At 41.5% G+C, this 14,703-nt stretch overlaps 1 protein-coding gene and 1 pseudogene across 4 annotated transcripts in view; one reads left to right on the plus strand and one right to left on the minus strand.

Annotated features, from left to right (window-relative positions):
* The window catches only part of Pkd2l2 (polycystin 2 like 2, transient receptor potential cation channel), a 101,457-nt gene that overhangs the window by 13,208 nt on the left and 73,546 nt on the right, over nt 1–14,703 (minus strand). For 3 of the 4 annotated variants that reach the window (XM_029564131.1, XM_029564129.1, XM_029564130.1), the window contains 3 exons: nt 11,326–11,554; nt 7,736–7,917; nt 1,459–1,579 (listed from right to left, as the gene is read on the minus strand). In XM_029564131.1, the coding sequence (XP_029419991.1) occupies nt 1,459–1,579; nt 7,736–7,917; nt 11,326–11,554 (532 nt within the window). Of the gene's footprint in view, nt 1–1,458; nt 1,580–7,735; nt 7,918–9,101; nt 9,273–11,325; nt 11,555–14,703 lie in introns of all 4 variants that reach the window. The other variant, XM_008834326.3, reaches the window with a different exon arrangement.
* On the plus strand, nt 11,739–12,500 carry LOC103735171 (annotated as a pseudogene).

Consider the following 14,703-nt stretch of genomic DNA (forward strand, 5'->3'; position numbering starts at 1 on the left):
GGGTTTGACCCCCTACAGCCTGACATACACAAAGTGGCTTTAAAGCTGGGCACTGTAGCAAATGCCTATAGTCCCAGCTATTCAGGAGACTGAAGCAGAGGGTTACTTGAGCCCACAAGTTTGTAACCAGCATGACTATAACATAGCAAGACCTTGTCTCAAAACAAGATGAAAAAGTTAATGACTTAAAAGTGCTAGAATTTAGTATTTTTTGTTTGTTTTTGATCTTTTTGAGACAGGGTCTCCCTATAGCACCAGCTAGCCTGGAACTCGATATATAGACCAGGTTGGCCTTGAACTCATAGAGATCTGCCTGCCTCTGCCTCCTGAGTGCTGGAACTAAAGGTGTGCGCCACCATGCCTGGCCAAAAGTGCTGGGATTTGTAAAACTAGACTTAAGAAATTAAAAGTTAATAAATAGCTAAGTAGCTGTGGAGACAATGGCAGGGTAGAACGGGAAGTGTATGGGATGTGGATGTGAACAGATGCTTATGGAAACGACACAAAATGTGAAATATTGCACATGAATTGGCTATACACACGCACACACACACATTGATTTATCAGCATTACATATCAGAAGGAAACAGATTATAGGTTCTTTAGAGTGGTTTTAGTGTTTTAGTTTTATGAAGTTGGTTAAATTTGTCATCTTATCAAGATCCCTGCAGCTACATACTTGTCTAGATAGCACATTTGTTGAGACTTCTTAAGCCCAGCATCTCTCCACTTTCACTGTGGTACAGTTCTGTCACTCTGAGGACTCCTGACCACATCCAGGGCATAGCTTCTGTGCATGAGAAAAAACGTTTGCATGGAGGACAGTAGCAATCCATCACTGGAAGGCAGAGTTCCTTGACTAAGAAACCCACAGAGACATTCAGAGCTCAACTGAGAGACTCATTAGAATGACTTCTAGAAATCACAACGGGGAGAGTTTTCAGTCAGAAGGGCTAGAAGCCATTACAATGTGGGCAAGAGCATTAATGGCTGATCTCCTGTCTCCTGTTACGGATTGTCCCAGCCTGGAAAGGCTTGGGAGTTACTTGTTTGAAGGATTTAGCACATTCTTAGAACAAACATGCTCACTACTGAGAGCACATTCCACAGACAACCTGCAAACAGTGGTAACTGGATTAGAACCTGGGCACTAAGGGATCCAGATTATTCTTTTTTTTTGAGGAGGGGGATGGTTTGAGGCAGAGTCTCCCTGTAGCCCCAGCTGGCTTGGAACTCTGTTTAGACCAGGCTGGCCTCCATCTCAGAGATCCAACTGCCTCTACCTCCCCAGTGCTGGGACTAAAGGCATGCACCACACCAGGCTAATCCAGACCATCCTTTATGAATGTCAAGTGCTCTGATAGTTAAGCAATAATACCACAATTTCTTCTAAATAAATGATTTCATTGTTCTGAAAAAATGCAAGCAAAAAGAAAAAAGGGTGAGAGTCATTCTTACCAGCAGGACAAAGAGCACAAAAAAGATGAAAGTGATGAAGTAAATGGGTCCCAAGATCCAATTGGCTTGCTGGATGCCAGCAAAATTAAAATCTCCAAGAACGATTCGAAATTGTGCAAATCTTTGGTGAGATGGAAAAAAAAATGTCACATGCCTTCATTTATACGCAGTGGCAACTGTTGGGATTATCAGTATTTCTGGTTGCATATGGCATATATGCTGGCTTTTTCTTCCCAATGCTGGAATCAAATCCAGGACCTCATGCATGCTAGGCAAGTGTTCTATCACTGAGCCACAACCCAGCTCCTCCTGTCTGACTTTAATTATGTTACTATAGAGTTGTGAAAAACTGAGCAGGATATGGCAGAACACATCTGGAATCCCAGCACTCGGGAAGTGGAGACGGGCAGGAGGGTTATTAGTTCATTGCCAGCGTTGGCTGCATAGCAAGTTTGAAGTCAGCCTGGCTTACATGACACCCTTTCTCAACAACAACAACAACAACAACAACAAAAACAAGAGTTCAATAAACTGGATATAGAAAATTCTGCTAAAGGTTGGGCTGGAGAGATGGTTTGGTTGGTAAAGTGCCTGAAGTGTAAGCATGAGGACCTGAATTTGGATCCCCAGCACACACATAAAAGCCAAGCACAGAGGCACACATCTTTGATCCCAGCACTGGATGGGGGGTGGAGACAGGTGGATCCAGCCTATCCAATAAGAGAGCCCCCAGGTTCAGTGAGAGATCCTGTCTGAAAAAGCGGAAAGCCGAGCATGTGGAGCATGCCTTCAGTCCCAGCACTCGGGAGGCAGAGGCAGGAGGATCTCTGTGAGTTCAAGGCCAGCTGGCACTACAGGGAGACCCAGTCTCAAAAAGACCAAAAAAAAAAGTGGAGCGCAATTGAGGAAGACACTCGTCAACCTCTGGCCTGGCCTACACACTCATATATGTACACACACAAATATATACATATAACATGCATATATATACACACACAAAAAAAAAACTACCCTAAAGGCAAGATCAAAGGTACCTCAGCTGAACAGATAGTTTAGGAAGTGATAAGAATCCTAGTTTTGTTTCCTGTTGCTGTGATAAAATACCTTGACAAAAACAACCTAAGAGAGACCCTGTCTGTGTGAAAAAGTGGGGAGTGATTGGGTTTATTTGGCTCACATTCCAGATTACAGCCCATCATTGCAGGGAGGGCAAGGCAGCAGAAACTTGAAGGACCTAGTCACATTACATCCATAGTCAGGAGCAGAGAGCAGTGAATTAACACATGCATGCTAGTGCACAGCTCCCTCTCTCCATCCTTATACAGTCCAGGATCCTCTGCCTAGGGAATGGTGCCACCTATGGTGGGTGGGTCTTCTACCTCAATGAACATAATCATGACAATCCCTCAGAAGCATGTCTAAACCTTTATTCCAGGTAATTTTCTATTTTGTCAAGTTGATGGTTAACTATCATAATATGTTTGAATTTATTTGAACAATATGAGTTCAATGCTTATCTATAAGATTTGAACCTTAAAATATAGTTAAAAACTGGTTTTGTCAGTGGTTTCCTTGTCCATTCCTGTGCCTTTCTAAAACTTAGAAAAATTTTGGCTTTGCCCAACAAATGATTTTTCAACTTACCTAGACCCAAGAGCCCTAATCTTTCTGCTGTCAATGCTACATTTAATTTTTCTCTAAATCACTTCAAGTTTGGATAAAATAAAGGTTCTATCAGTTCATCACTTGCTTGTCCGAAGTGCTAGTAACTGTTCCCCACTGGATACCTGGTAAACAGTGGCTACTGGACTAGAGATCTTAAATTACCAAGAATTCACACCATTCTTAATGTCAAGTGCTCTGACAGGTAAGCAGTAATACCATGATTTCTTCTAAATGAATAATTTAGGAAGATCATTTTATTCCAAGGTTTGTTTTATTCTCTTTATAACTATGAAGTCTTGGTTTTGATATGAAATACTATTTACAATATTACAAATCTTCATTTTTCTGACCTTAAAATTGACATGGAGATATAAAGTTAAGGCCCTCAATAATAATGGTAGAAGTATAATTAGTATTTTAAAAAATTATTTTTATGTGTATGAGTGTTTTGCCTCCATGTGTGTAAGTGCACCCCATGCATGCAATGCCCATGGAGGCCAGGAGGGGGCGTTGGATCCCCTGGAACTGAAGATACAGCTGGTTGTTAGCCACTGTGTGGGTGCTGGGAAGTGAACCTGGGTTCTCTGCAAGAATAGCCAGTGCTCTTAACCACTGAGCCTTCTCTCCAGCTCCAGAATTAGGATTTTAAACATGTTTTATAAACGTAAGTTAGCATATGTATTTCATGATGACATGTTCATACATGTACACCCTTGTACTTTGCTCATAGTCACCCTCTATTATTACTATCTCTTATTCATTTTCTCCCTTAACCTGAAATTGTGTTTACATAGCACCACGAATATCTGTTATAAATTATGTGTGCTATTTAAGAGGAAACCTGGGAAGAATTTTGTTTTGTTTTTGTCTTTGAGACAAAGTCTCATGTGTCCAGACTGCTCTCAAACTTGGTATGTAGCTAAGGATGACCTTGTACTCCTGATCCTCCTCTCTCACTTCCTGGTGTTGGGATCACAGTGTACCACATCATTTTATGTGGTGCTGGGGTTCCAACCCAGAGCATCATGCATACTAGGTAAGCACTCTACTAACTAGGCTGTATCTCCAGTCCCCTTGGGAAAAATTTTTTAATGGTATCTTGATACACTCTGCATGATAGTTCACTCAGTCAGAAGGAAGAAAGCTGCTTGTACCTTGTTGATTTGGTCAGTCACAGGCTGGAGAGATGGCTCAGTGGCTAAGAGCACTGACTGCTCTTGCAGAGGACCTGGGTTCGATTCCCAGCACCTACATGGCGGCTACAAACCGTCCTTAACTCCAGTTCTAGGGAAATCCGAAGCCCTCTTCTGACCTCCGCAGCATTCCACAACATGGGTACACTCACATACATGCAGGCAATACACTCATACATATAAAAAAAAATTTAAAAAGTAGAGGGCTATTGGAGAAAGCTTTTTTTCTGGAGAAAGTTACCATGTTCCTAGGCCTTCAAGTACTGACTAAGCCATCTATCTCCCCAGCACCTTAGGTCACTTATTGTTAGACATTTGGTTACAACAGTGAGAAAAACTGACAGTACTAATGAAGCCAGAAGATGGATGAAACCAGAGATCATCATATTACGCAAAGTAAGCTAGTCCCAGAAAGACAAACATCATGTTTTCTCTCACATGTGGAATCTAGATCTAAAAAAACAGCATATAGAAAGGGGCTTGAGAAAAGGAAGGTGCTAGCAGGGAAAGAAAGGATAAGGGGAGACTATGAGCAAAGCACATGGCATACACATAGACAAATGTGGGGGCAAACCCCATAACTTTGTACAATGAACCTAGGCTAAGAACATCACACACATGCACATGCACACATGCACATGCATGCAATGGAGTACGATTAAGCCGTAACATAAAGTAGGTTGTAATTGTGTCTTATAGGAAAATGGATGGAAACGGAGGACGTATTAAAATACAGAAACAGAAAAATAGCATATGTTTATCTCCCGTGGAAACGAATAAAAATGAAGACTTTAAAGTGGCAGAGGTATTGTCAGAGACTGAAAGAGGCAGAGGAGTAGAAACTGAGGGAAAGAACCTAAAGGGCACAATGAATGCTTTTCCAGAAGTGCCACAGTGAACGTCGTCAGTTTGTACAGTTGGCATGTGTTAATTATAACGAAGTGGCAGGAGATGGGATCCCTTCCAGACAAGTGCCTGAGATGGGGCTGACTTGAATAACCCAAGCATATCATCAAAAGCAAAAGCCCCTTCAGAAACCAACTCGCAAGTTCTATCCATTTCTTTTTGTGTCTTACACCTTTCTGTCCTTCCTACAAGTAAGACTGTGAATTATGGTGGTTGTCGGTCTTTGTATTACCAAGTTTTATTATTATGTAACATTTAGAATAGCTAAGATCCTAGGGAAGGATCAAGAAGTTGCTGGGAATATAAGCATAATTCACCCACAGTAAGCTACAGGACACCTCAGTTTCATCACTTGAAGTTCAAAGGGCTTTGGGGAGCGCACTAGTCCCCTTCATCTTACAGAGGAGAAAATTAAGGTCCAGAAAATCGAGTAACAAGTGGCAGAACTTGAAATTAGACTTCTGGAAATTAGACTTCTGTCCTGTACTTACCTCCCTATTCTTCCCAATACTGATTTAGTAAAGGATGGTTTCAGGAAAAAGTTATAAAACATACATTTTAAGGATGGGTGTGGTGGTACACACCTTTGATCCCAGCACTCCGGAGGCAGTGGCTGGTGGATCTCTGTGAGTTAAAGGCCAGCCTGGTCTATGTAGCAAGTTCTAGGTGAACCAGGGTTAAATAGTGAGAACCTTTCTGAAAAAATAATTTATACGTTTTATTTTTTGGTTATTTGCATATGGGTGGAAAAAGATGGCAATTTCAGACTCCTTTTTTTTTTTTTTTTTTTTAGATAGTTTCTGAAAAATCTAGTAAAGGACACAGACAAGAAACTTTACAGAATTCTTAGAACTAAAATCTTTTTCATGTTCACTACAAATTTCCAACTTGCTATGCAACTAACTAATCTCAACCTTGACTTTCTGATTCTCCTGTCTCCACTTCCCCAGTGCTGGATTACAGGTGTGTGCTACTATGCCTGGTATATATGGTGCTGGAATTGAACCTAGGACTCTGTGCATGTTAGGCAAGCACTCTCTCAACTGGGCTACATCCCCAGCCCTCAAATGAGTAACCTATGAATGTATTTCACTTGTAAAGAAAAGTGTAAATACTTTTGTAAGACTTCTATTGACTCACTTCTCACTTCTGGAGTTTTGTTGTCTGTTAACTGAGTGCTTTATAATAAAGCACCTTTTTTTTTTTGAGACGGGTCATCTAGCCAGGCTCACCTTGAAGTTTTGATCCTCCTGCCTTAGCCTTTTGAGTCCTGGGAATATTTGCATGTGCCCCAACATTATCCTTTTATAAAATTAATTTAAATTTTCATTTATTTATGTTTTTTAAAATATTTATTATTATTTTTATGTGTATGTGTGTATTGCCTGCATGTAGGTAAGTGCACCCCTGTCATGCAATGCCTGTGGAAGGAAGAAGAGGCTGTTGAATCCCCTGGAACTGGAGTTATGGACAGTTGTTAGCTGCCATGTGGGTGCTGGGATTCGAACACGGGTCTTCTGCAAGAACAGCCAGTGTTCTTAACCACTGAACTATCTCTCCTGCCCCGTGTTTTTTGAGACAGGATCTCCCTGTAGCTCCAGCCGGACTGGGACTCACTATGTAGCCTAGGCTGGACTCCAACTCACTGCCTCTGCCACCCAAGTGCTGGGATTAAAGGCATGTGCCACTATACCCAGCCTGTTTATGGACTTTTGAGATAGGATCTTGTTGTGTAGTCCAAGTTGGCCTCAAACTCAATTCTCCTGCCTCAGCCTCCTGAGTGCTGGGATTATAGGCACACACCACCACACATGGCTTTATAAAACTATAAAACTACTTTTCTTTCTTTTTGATTTTTTTTAATTTTTATAAAAATTTTATGTGTTTTGCCTGTATGTATGTAGGTGCACCCCATGCATGCAATGCCCATGGAGGCCAGAAGAGGGCATCGGATGCCCTGGCACTGGAGTTCTGGACAGTTGTTAGTCATCATTTAGGTGCTGGGAACAGAACTCAGGTCCTCTGCAAGAGAAGTCAGTGCTTTTAACTGCTGAACCATCTCTACAGCCCCTATAAAGCTATTTTAAAAATACACCTTGTTAGATAAGCAAGGACCATCAATTTAAGATTTGTTATGCAGAAAGAAAAAAAAAGGGGGGGTGGTTCTTAAGAAGGAAGTCCCTGTGGAAGAAAACAATACAAATTTCATATGCTCAAGAAATAAACACAGAAGCATGGGGTCAAGTTATGTTATCTTAAGCAATATAACCATCTCCAAGGAAAGCTATTTTTCTAACTTGACCTGATAGCAAATAAAAAATGGATATCACCAGCTATTTGGATTCTCCAGTGACAAATCTTACTTTGAGTGACTATTTTTTTTATCTTAAATAAAAATATAAATCCAAGTTTAAATTAACCAAGACTCATAAACTACTGTTTAGCATGGAACTTTCTGTGATTTTGCAGTTAGAAAATATAGAGAATACAGTTACATATGTATAAGCACTTACATGGAATTTTGAAAAGTGGAAAAGTCATCAACCTGTGATCCAAAAACAAGAAACCCTAACTGGGCATAAGCGAAGAATATTATGAAAAACATGATGGCAAATCCAACTATGTCTTTCATACAGCGGGATAAGGTTGATGACAGCTGAGACATTGTCTTATTGAAGCTTATAAATTTGAATATCTGAAAAAAAAACAAATGTGATTGACACAGAATCAGGCAAATTAATTTCAGAAGAATTCTTCAAATTAAAGGAGATACTTAATGATAATCTAGGTTGTTTGAGGATTTGCCAGCAATCATTCAATGCCCAGATTAGTTTGGTGTGTGTGTGTGTGTGTGTGTGTGTGTGTGTGTGTGTGTGTTTGGGTACATGCACATGAGTTCAAGTGCCCTGAACTCACTATGTAGACCAGGCTGGCCTTGAACTCACAGAGATCCGTCTGCCTCTGTCTCCCAAGTTGCTGGGATTAAAGGTGTGTGCCACCATGCCCGGCAGATATATATTTTTATGTGTATAAATGTATTGCCTGAATGTAGGTAGGTGCACCTGTGTTGTGCAGTGACTCAGAGGTCAGAAGAGGGCATTGGATCCCCTGGAACTGAAGTTATGGATGGTTGTTAGTCATCATGTGATGCTGGAAATTGAACCCAGGACTTCTGTAAGAGCAGCCAGTACTCCTAACTGCTGAGCCAACTCTCCAACTCTATTGGGTTTTTGTTGCTTTTTTTTTGGTCTTTTTGAGGACAGGGTCTCCCTGTAGCACCAGCTGGCCTGGAACTCACTTTGTAGACCAGGCTGGCCTTGAACTCACAAAGATCTGTCTGCCTCTGCCTCCCAAGTACTAGGACTAAAGGTATGTGCCACCACACTGGCTTTTGTTGTTGTTGTTATTGTTTTTTTAAAAACAGGGTCTCCCTGTAGTCACAGCTGGCCTGAACTCACTAGGTAGACCAGGCTGACTTTGATCTCATAGAGGTCCACTTGCCTCTGCCTCCTGAGTGCTGGGATTAAAGGTGTGTGCTACCATGCCTGGCTGCCAAATTACTTCTTAAAAAATTATTTATTCTGTATAAGTGCGTGTGGGTGGGAGGCAGGACAAGCATGCTACTGAGCATATGTGGAGGTCAGAGGACAACTTGTGGTCGTTAGTTCTCTCCTTCCACTATGTGTGTCCCAGGGATCCAACTTAGGTGGACAGGCTGGTGGCAAGGGCCTTTACCTGCTGTGCCACCTTACCAGCTCTGCCAAATTACTTTCAAAATCACTTAATAGTTGAGAAAATGTTTTTCCTTCCTACAAGATAATAGTTTTACTAATACGTTATGACACTACTGTATTATGTAATATAATGAAATATAAATACCTTTATCCATGCAAAAAAGGTAGTAATAGCAATTATATTATTATAGTAAACGTGCCAGTGTGCTAGAAAATAGAAATCTGCATACTTTTCTGTACTTTTCAACAGCCGTCCAAGGAAGAGAAAAGTCTGCATATTACAGTGTGCGTAGAAGGAGACAGTCAGAAAACACAACTGAAGGGGAAAATAACAAGAGTTAAGTTGGAGACTATTCCAGCTCTACATGTCTTACAGTCTTTGAAGAAACACATGAAAACTTTCATCAAAAGTTTAATGGACAGGGTGGGATGTGGTGCTGTATGCCTTTAAGCCCAGCACTCAGGAGGCAGAGGCAGAGGCAGGTGGAGCTCTGTGAGTTCAGGGCCAGCCTGGTCTACATAGTGAGTTCCAGGCTAGCTGTGGGTACAGGGAGACCCTGTCTCAAAAAAAAAAACAGAATCTTAATAAAAGGGATGGAAAGATAGAACACAGGCTTTAAAAAAATGATCAAAAGTGGTTTATCAACTCTATTTTTGTATTAAACACAAGGGAGAAGCCTGGGCAATCTATATACAGCTGTGACACATGGAAAGGGACTTGATCAAACTGAGTCTTAGACCATATAAATGTCTCTTTGATTACATCGACAGTAATTGTCTATGCTTTTTCATTTATCTTTTTAAAAATGCCACACATTCCCTATGTTATCTTCTGTTCCAGTTACAGCACAATGCCTGGGAGGAAGTGTGATGGTAAAACACCCTCATAAGCAGTTTTCTGCTGTTCATTCTTTCCAGTCTGAGATCTGTGGATATGAGGGGGGTCATGCCTCCTCCAGCTATGGAAGCCTTGGTAAATGACTCCCTTCTTCACCCCCATGGTTTGCAAGCTGCTAGGGACGTGGAGTGCAGGCTGTACCACAAGAAGCTCAGAAGCATTATGGGCCAAGTCCAGCACCTCAGCAGGAGGTACTGCACAGTCAGCAGCCATGGCCCCAGTCTGCCCATGGCTCCTGGTGTGAGTCTGTGTCTGTGGATGCAGCCCACAGGAAACTGTAGCCCAGCTTTCTGAAGAAGACACTGCCTTAGCCTCGGTTTCCCTACTAGCCTTTCCAGCTTTGCCTCTAGCCACAGTCTCTGCTGACTTTCCCTCTGCTTGGTGAAGCAACCACCAAGGACATGGGCTTTTGTAGAAGTGTAAGTAATTCTCAACAGAACTTAAAATAGCAAGATGCTCATAGGAGACACTAATTTCCTGGCCATCCTAATCTATCTGCCTGCTTCTTTGAATTACAAAGCACAAGTGTGTAAATGATTATGTCACTGTGGTGTGAGGCTTTCTGTGTCATGATACCTAAAACTTAATATTTTCTACCATGTAATAATACAAGAAAGAAATTGCAATTACACTAAATAAACCTTTTTAGAATGCCTCAACAACCGCTTTAAGAGAGTTTCAGATCCAGGTTGTCTTAGCTACCAGAGCTTCATGACTGATGACAATTTTCCTTTGACTTTCCTTGCCAGAAATATTCAACATAGTTAAACATTTAATGCTCTGCCCTTTGCTAGTCATTGGGGATACTAGAGAGGCAGGTGGGGCACTTTCTTGTGTCCTGCTCTATCACTCTCTACTTTATTCCTTTCAGACAGGGTCTTCTCACTGAACCTGGAGGTAGGCTGCCAGCCAGCAGTCCTCCTGTCCCAGCCCCACACAGTGCTGGAGTCACAGGTGTGTATGACCATTTCCAGCTTCTTTACATGAGTGCTAGGGATTGGGACTCAGGTTCTCACATTTGAAGAGCAAGCACTGTCATCCACGGTGCCAACTTCCCAGACTTTTTTTTTTTTTTTAGATCATGTATCACTATATTGCCCAAGCTGGCCTTGAATTTATAGAGTCTACTACCTCAGGAGCCCAAGCAGTTGGGCCTCAGAGCTAAGCACTCAGAGCTAAGTTCCATAGGAATACACTTTTTGAGCATGGCTAGTAAGACCTGTGTGCATTAACTCATACTATGTATGGAGACCTCTAGGTTTTGCCAGCCCTCCCAAGGATCAAATCAGAGAAAACAGAGTTCTCTCTTTTAAGGGCACAGTAGCAAAATGCACTATGACATCTCATTTTTATGTTTGATGTATATAGCTTTCAAAATAAGTCTTGGGTGAATAGAAAAGCCCATTTTGGTACATCCCTCACTGGTGGTTTCAGATGTGACCTTAAATCATGTATGTGATTACATACTCACCAGCAAAAGCAGCAGTTCTAGCCAGTTCCAAATACTTTTGAAGTAGTCAGCCTTAAATTCATTAATTCTTTTGATTTCTTGTGTAGTGAAGACAAAAAGGAAAATACAAAATATGATTTCACAGGAAGCAATGAAATAATCATAGTAGCTAATGTATCTGAGGAGCTTCACCGAGTAAAACTGCCACGAAGTAAGTATTCCTCCAGTTGCAGGGAATTCTGCCACCAACCTATATAAAATTGTTTAAGTAGTTAGGCATTTGAAGTGTGTTTTAGTACTTAAGTTGCTGTAAAATTTCTAATCAAACAATACATACTTTAATAATTGTTTATTTTATGCAAAATGTGTTTCCTTGGGCTTGCCAAGTTCAATTTAAAAGTTTTCATTTGGGATGGCTCCCAAGTTAACTAAAGATGGCAGCTGCAGTGGGAGGACTGCCCTTGTCCTCGGCTCCTGGTGCGTGAGCACCATTTCCCCAGGCATTGTGGCCTCTGCAGCCCTTAGGCCTGGTGCTTCTAGAACAAGCTTGTCAAATGTACTGTGATCTGGTTCCACTCAAGCAAAACTTGCCTTTGGCACTAGTTCCTCACCCCACCTCCTGCTGTCACCCAGCATGCACCCTGTTGAGGGCCCAGTACTATCAATGGACAGTTCAAGGGCTGAGCCTCGCTGACTTTAAGGGGAAACACTTGGTGCTTCCTTCTATGCTTTGGATTTTGCCTTTGTGGGTCCTATGGAAATCTCTGTTCTTAGTGACAAAGCCAATGGAATTTCGTGTACTGTGAAGTGGATTTCCATTTTACCTATCTTGCCTGAATCAATATACCAAGGAGGAATGGCCACTGAGGCCCCATGAACATTGATTACATGCTTGTCAGATTTAATGAGACAAATAACTTGGGACTACTGTGTGCTGTTGCAAGGTCCTGGGGTTGCACTCAGAGGCCTCTTAATAACTGACCCCAATGGTGTCATCATGCATGTTGAATGCCAACCACCTCCCAGTGGGCCAGTCTGTGTAAGAAACCTTCTGCTGGTGAAGGTGATCCAGTTTGGAGACGTCTGCCCGGCAAACTGGATACCAGTCTCTTGATTGCAAGCCAAGTCCAAAGGCTTCTAAAGAATATTTCAGGACCGTCCATCAGCAGATCACCCTGCAACCTGGGTGCACTTGAAAAGCCACAGCTGGAACCCTTTTAGCATTTCAAAGACCATTCATAGAAGGCAAAACTCAATCCTGCTTGTATTTATAAATACAAGCTGCTCTATATGGTTTGTTTTTTCATTCATTTATTTAGTATGTGTACGCATGTGTGCACATGTACTATGATGTGTGTGGAGGTCAGAAGACAACTTGCTAGAGTCTCTTCTCTCCTTCCACATGTCTCCTTCCACCATGTGGATCTCAGCAATGGAACTCAGGTTGCCGGGCTTGATGGCAAGCTCCTTTAACCACAAGCCACCTTGCAGGCCCCACATGCTTTGCTTTTGTAATATCTGCAGAGGCTTGTTCAGGGTGGCTAGTGCTAACATCGGTGTCCTTTCTGGGGACATCTTGAAGGCTAGTGACTTCCTACAGAATGCTTACCGCTCCCACTTCTCAGATCATGTCTTCAGAGGGTAAAGGAAACACTCTCCCCCCTTAGCCTTACTTGAACCTTTGTCTACACCATAGTAGCACAAGCACTCAGTGCTTCTCATCTGAGTTCTGAAATTTCCTCTTTAATTTCTCTGTATTAAATTAGCAGAGGTCATAGTTTTATGTCACTAGCATCAGCAGTCTGAGTTAACTTTGAATGTATATGTGACAGAAACACATGCAATTCATGCTATTAAAACCATGGTGGTGATGGGCCAGCAAGATGGCTCAGAAGGTAAGGGTACTTGCTGCCATGCCTGACAACCTGTGTTCAATCCCTGGGCACACATAGTGGGAAGAGAGGCTTGACTTCACCAAGTTGTCCTCTGACCTCAGCAAACATGCCGTGGCATGTGACCCCTCCCATAATAAATGCATATAATAAAAAATAAAAACATTGTGGCAAAGTAATTTAATGATCATACATAATCCTCTTCCCTGATGCTTATGAGTTTACAAGTTATTTTACTTATTTTATTCATTAACTGACTTAGGTTCTGTGTATATTCCTAGACACAGGTTTAATTATGAAGGAGGTATGTTTAATCCAAGGATTTCTTTTTCATTTGTTTTTGAGAAAGGGTCTGGCCTGGAACTCTCTATGTAGACCAGGCTAGCCTTAATCTCACAGCAATCCACTTGTCTCTGCCTCCCTAATGCCAGAATTAAAAGCACATGCCACCACTCTCTGCTAAGGATTACATCTTTTAATCATTGTAATAATTTTTTTCTTCAAGTTTTTGGTAGAAAATATATCTAAAACATATTTTAAAATCAAAGAATTTAAGGGCTGGAGAGATAGCTCAGTGGTTAAGAACACTGGTTGCTCTTGCAGAACACCCAGGTTCGAATCCCAGCACCCACATGGCAGCTAACAACTGTCCGTAACTCCAGTCCTAGGGGATCTGATGGCCTCTTCTATCTTCCTTGGGCATTGCATGACACAGGTGCACTTACCTACATGCAGGCAATACACTCATACACATAAAATAAAAATATGAAATAAAATATTTTTTAAAAAACAAAGAATTTAGATTTACTTAATTTATCTGTGCCACCTTTTCTATACTGAAGATTCACAAATATCAAAGAGCAATGTAAATAACAAAGATGTGACACTGGGAATAGCAGCTTATGTCCTAGGAGGATGAGGTATTGTTCAAGAAAATCCTGGACTACATTATTGTGACTAGTTCGGGCTTTTCTCAGAACACAGAATTCTTAAGTATTCCAAAGAAGAGAACTATGTTCTCCTAGTTTAGCTCATCAGGGATATCACTGTCTTTTAAAAGCTAAGACTTCAAGAAATATATGTCTAGGTTAGGTTTATCTGAGAACAACTGGTCTTTGCCCCAGATTTATCTACATGACGCACAATAATTAAAAATATCAGACTGGTAGAACTAACCTTCTTGGGTGTTTAACAGACACACTTTGAGGCCTATAATAATTTGGTCAGAGGGACATAAAGGACACTTTTTGCTCCTTGCCCTCCTAGGTCGACTAGTTCCAGGGGACTACAAGCATCTCTCAAAATGTCCTATAATGGAGGTGTGTTACCTGTCCTCTTGATCAAGGAAGCTGAGGAGACCCCACCAGATGGACTTGAACCAGTGTCCAGTCTATAAAGAGTAAAGAGGACACAGAGGAATCATTTCATTTCCTCCATGCTTCCAAGCGAAGCCAACCATGGTCGAGCAGAACCTTTGACTTATCTTCACATAGATGGAACTGGTAAA

The sequence above is a fragment of the Nannospalax galili genome, unplaced genomic scaffold (genome assembly GCF_000622305.1).
Source record: "Nannospalax galili isolate Female #2095 unplaced genomic scaffold, S.galili_v1.0 scaffold856, whole genome shotgun sequence".
Taxonomy (NCBI): Eukaryota; Metazoa; Chordata; class Mammalia; order Rodentia; family Spalacidae; genus Nannospalax; species Nannospalax galili.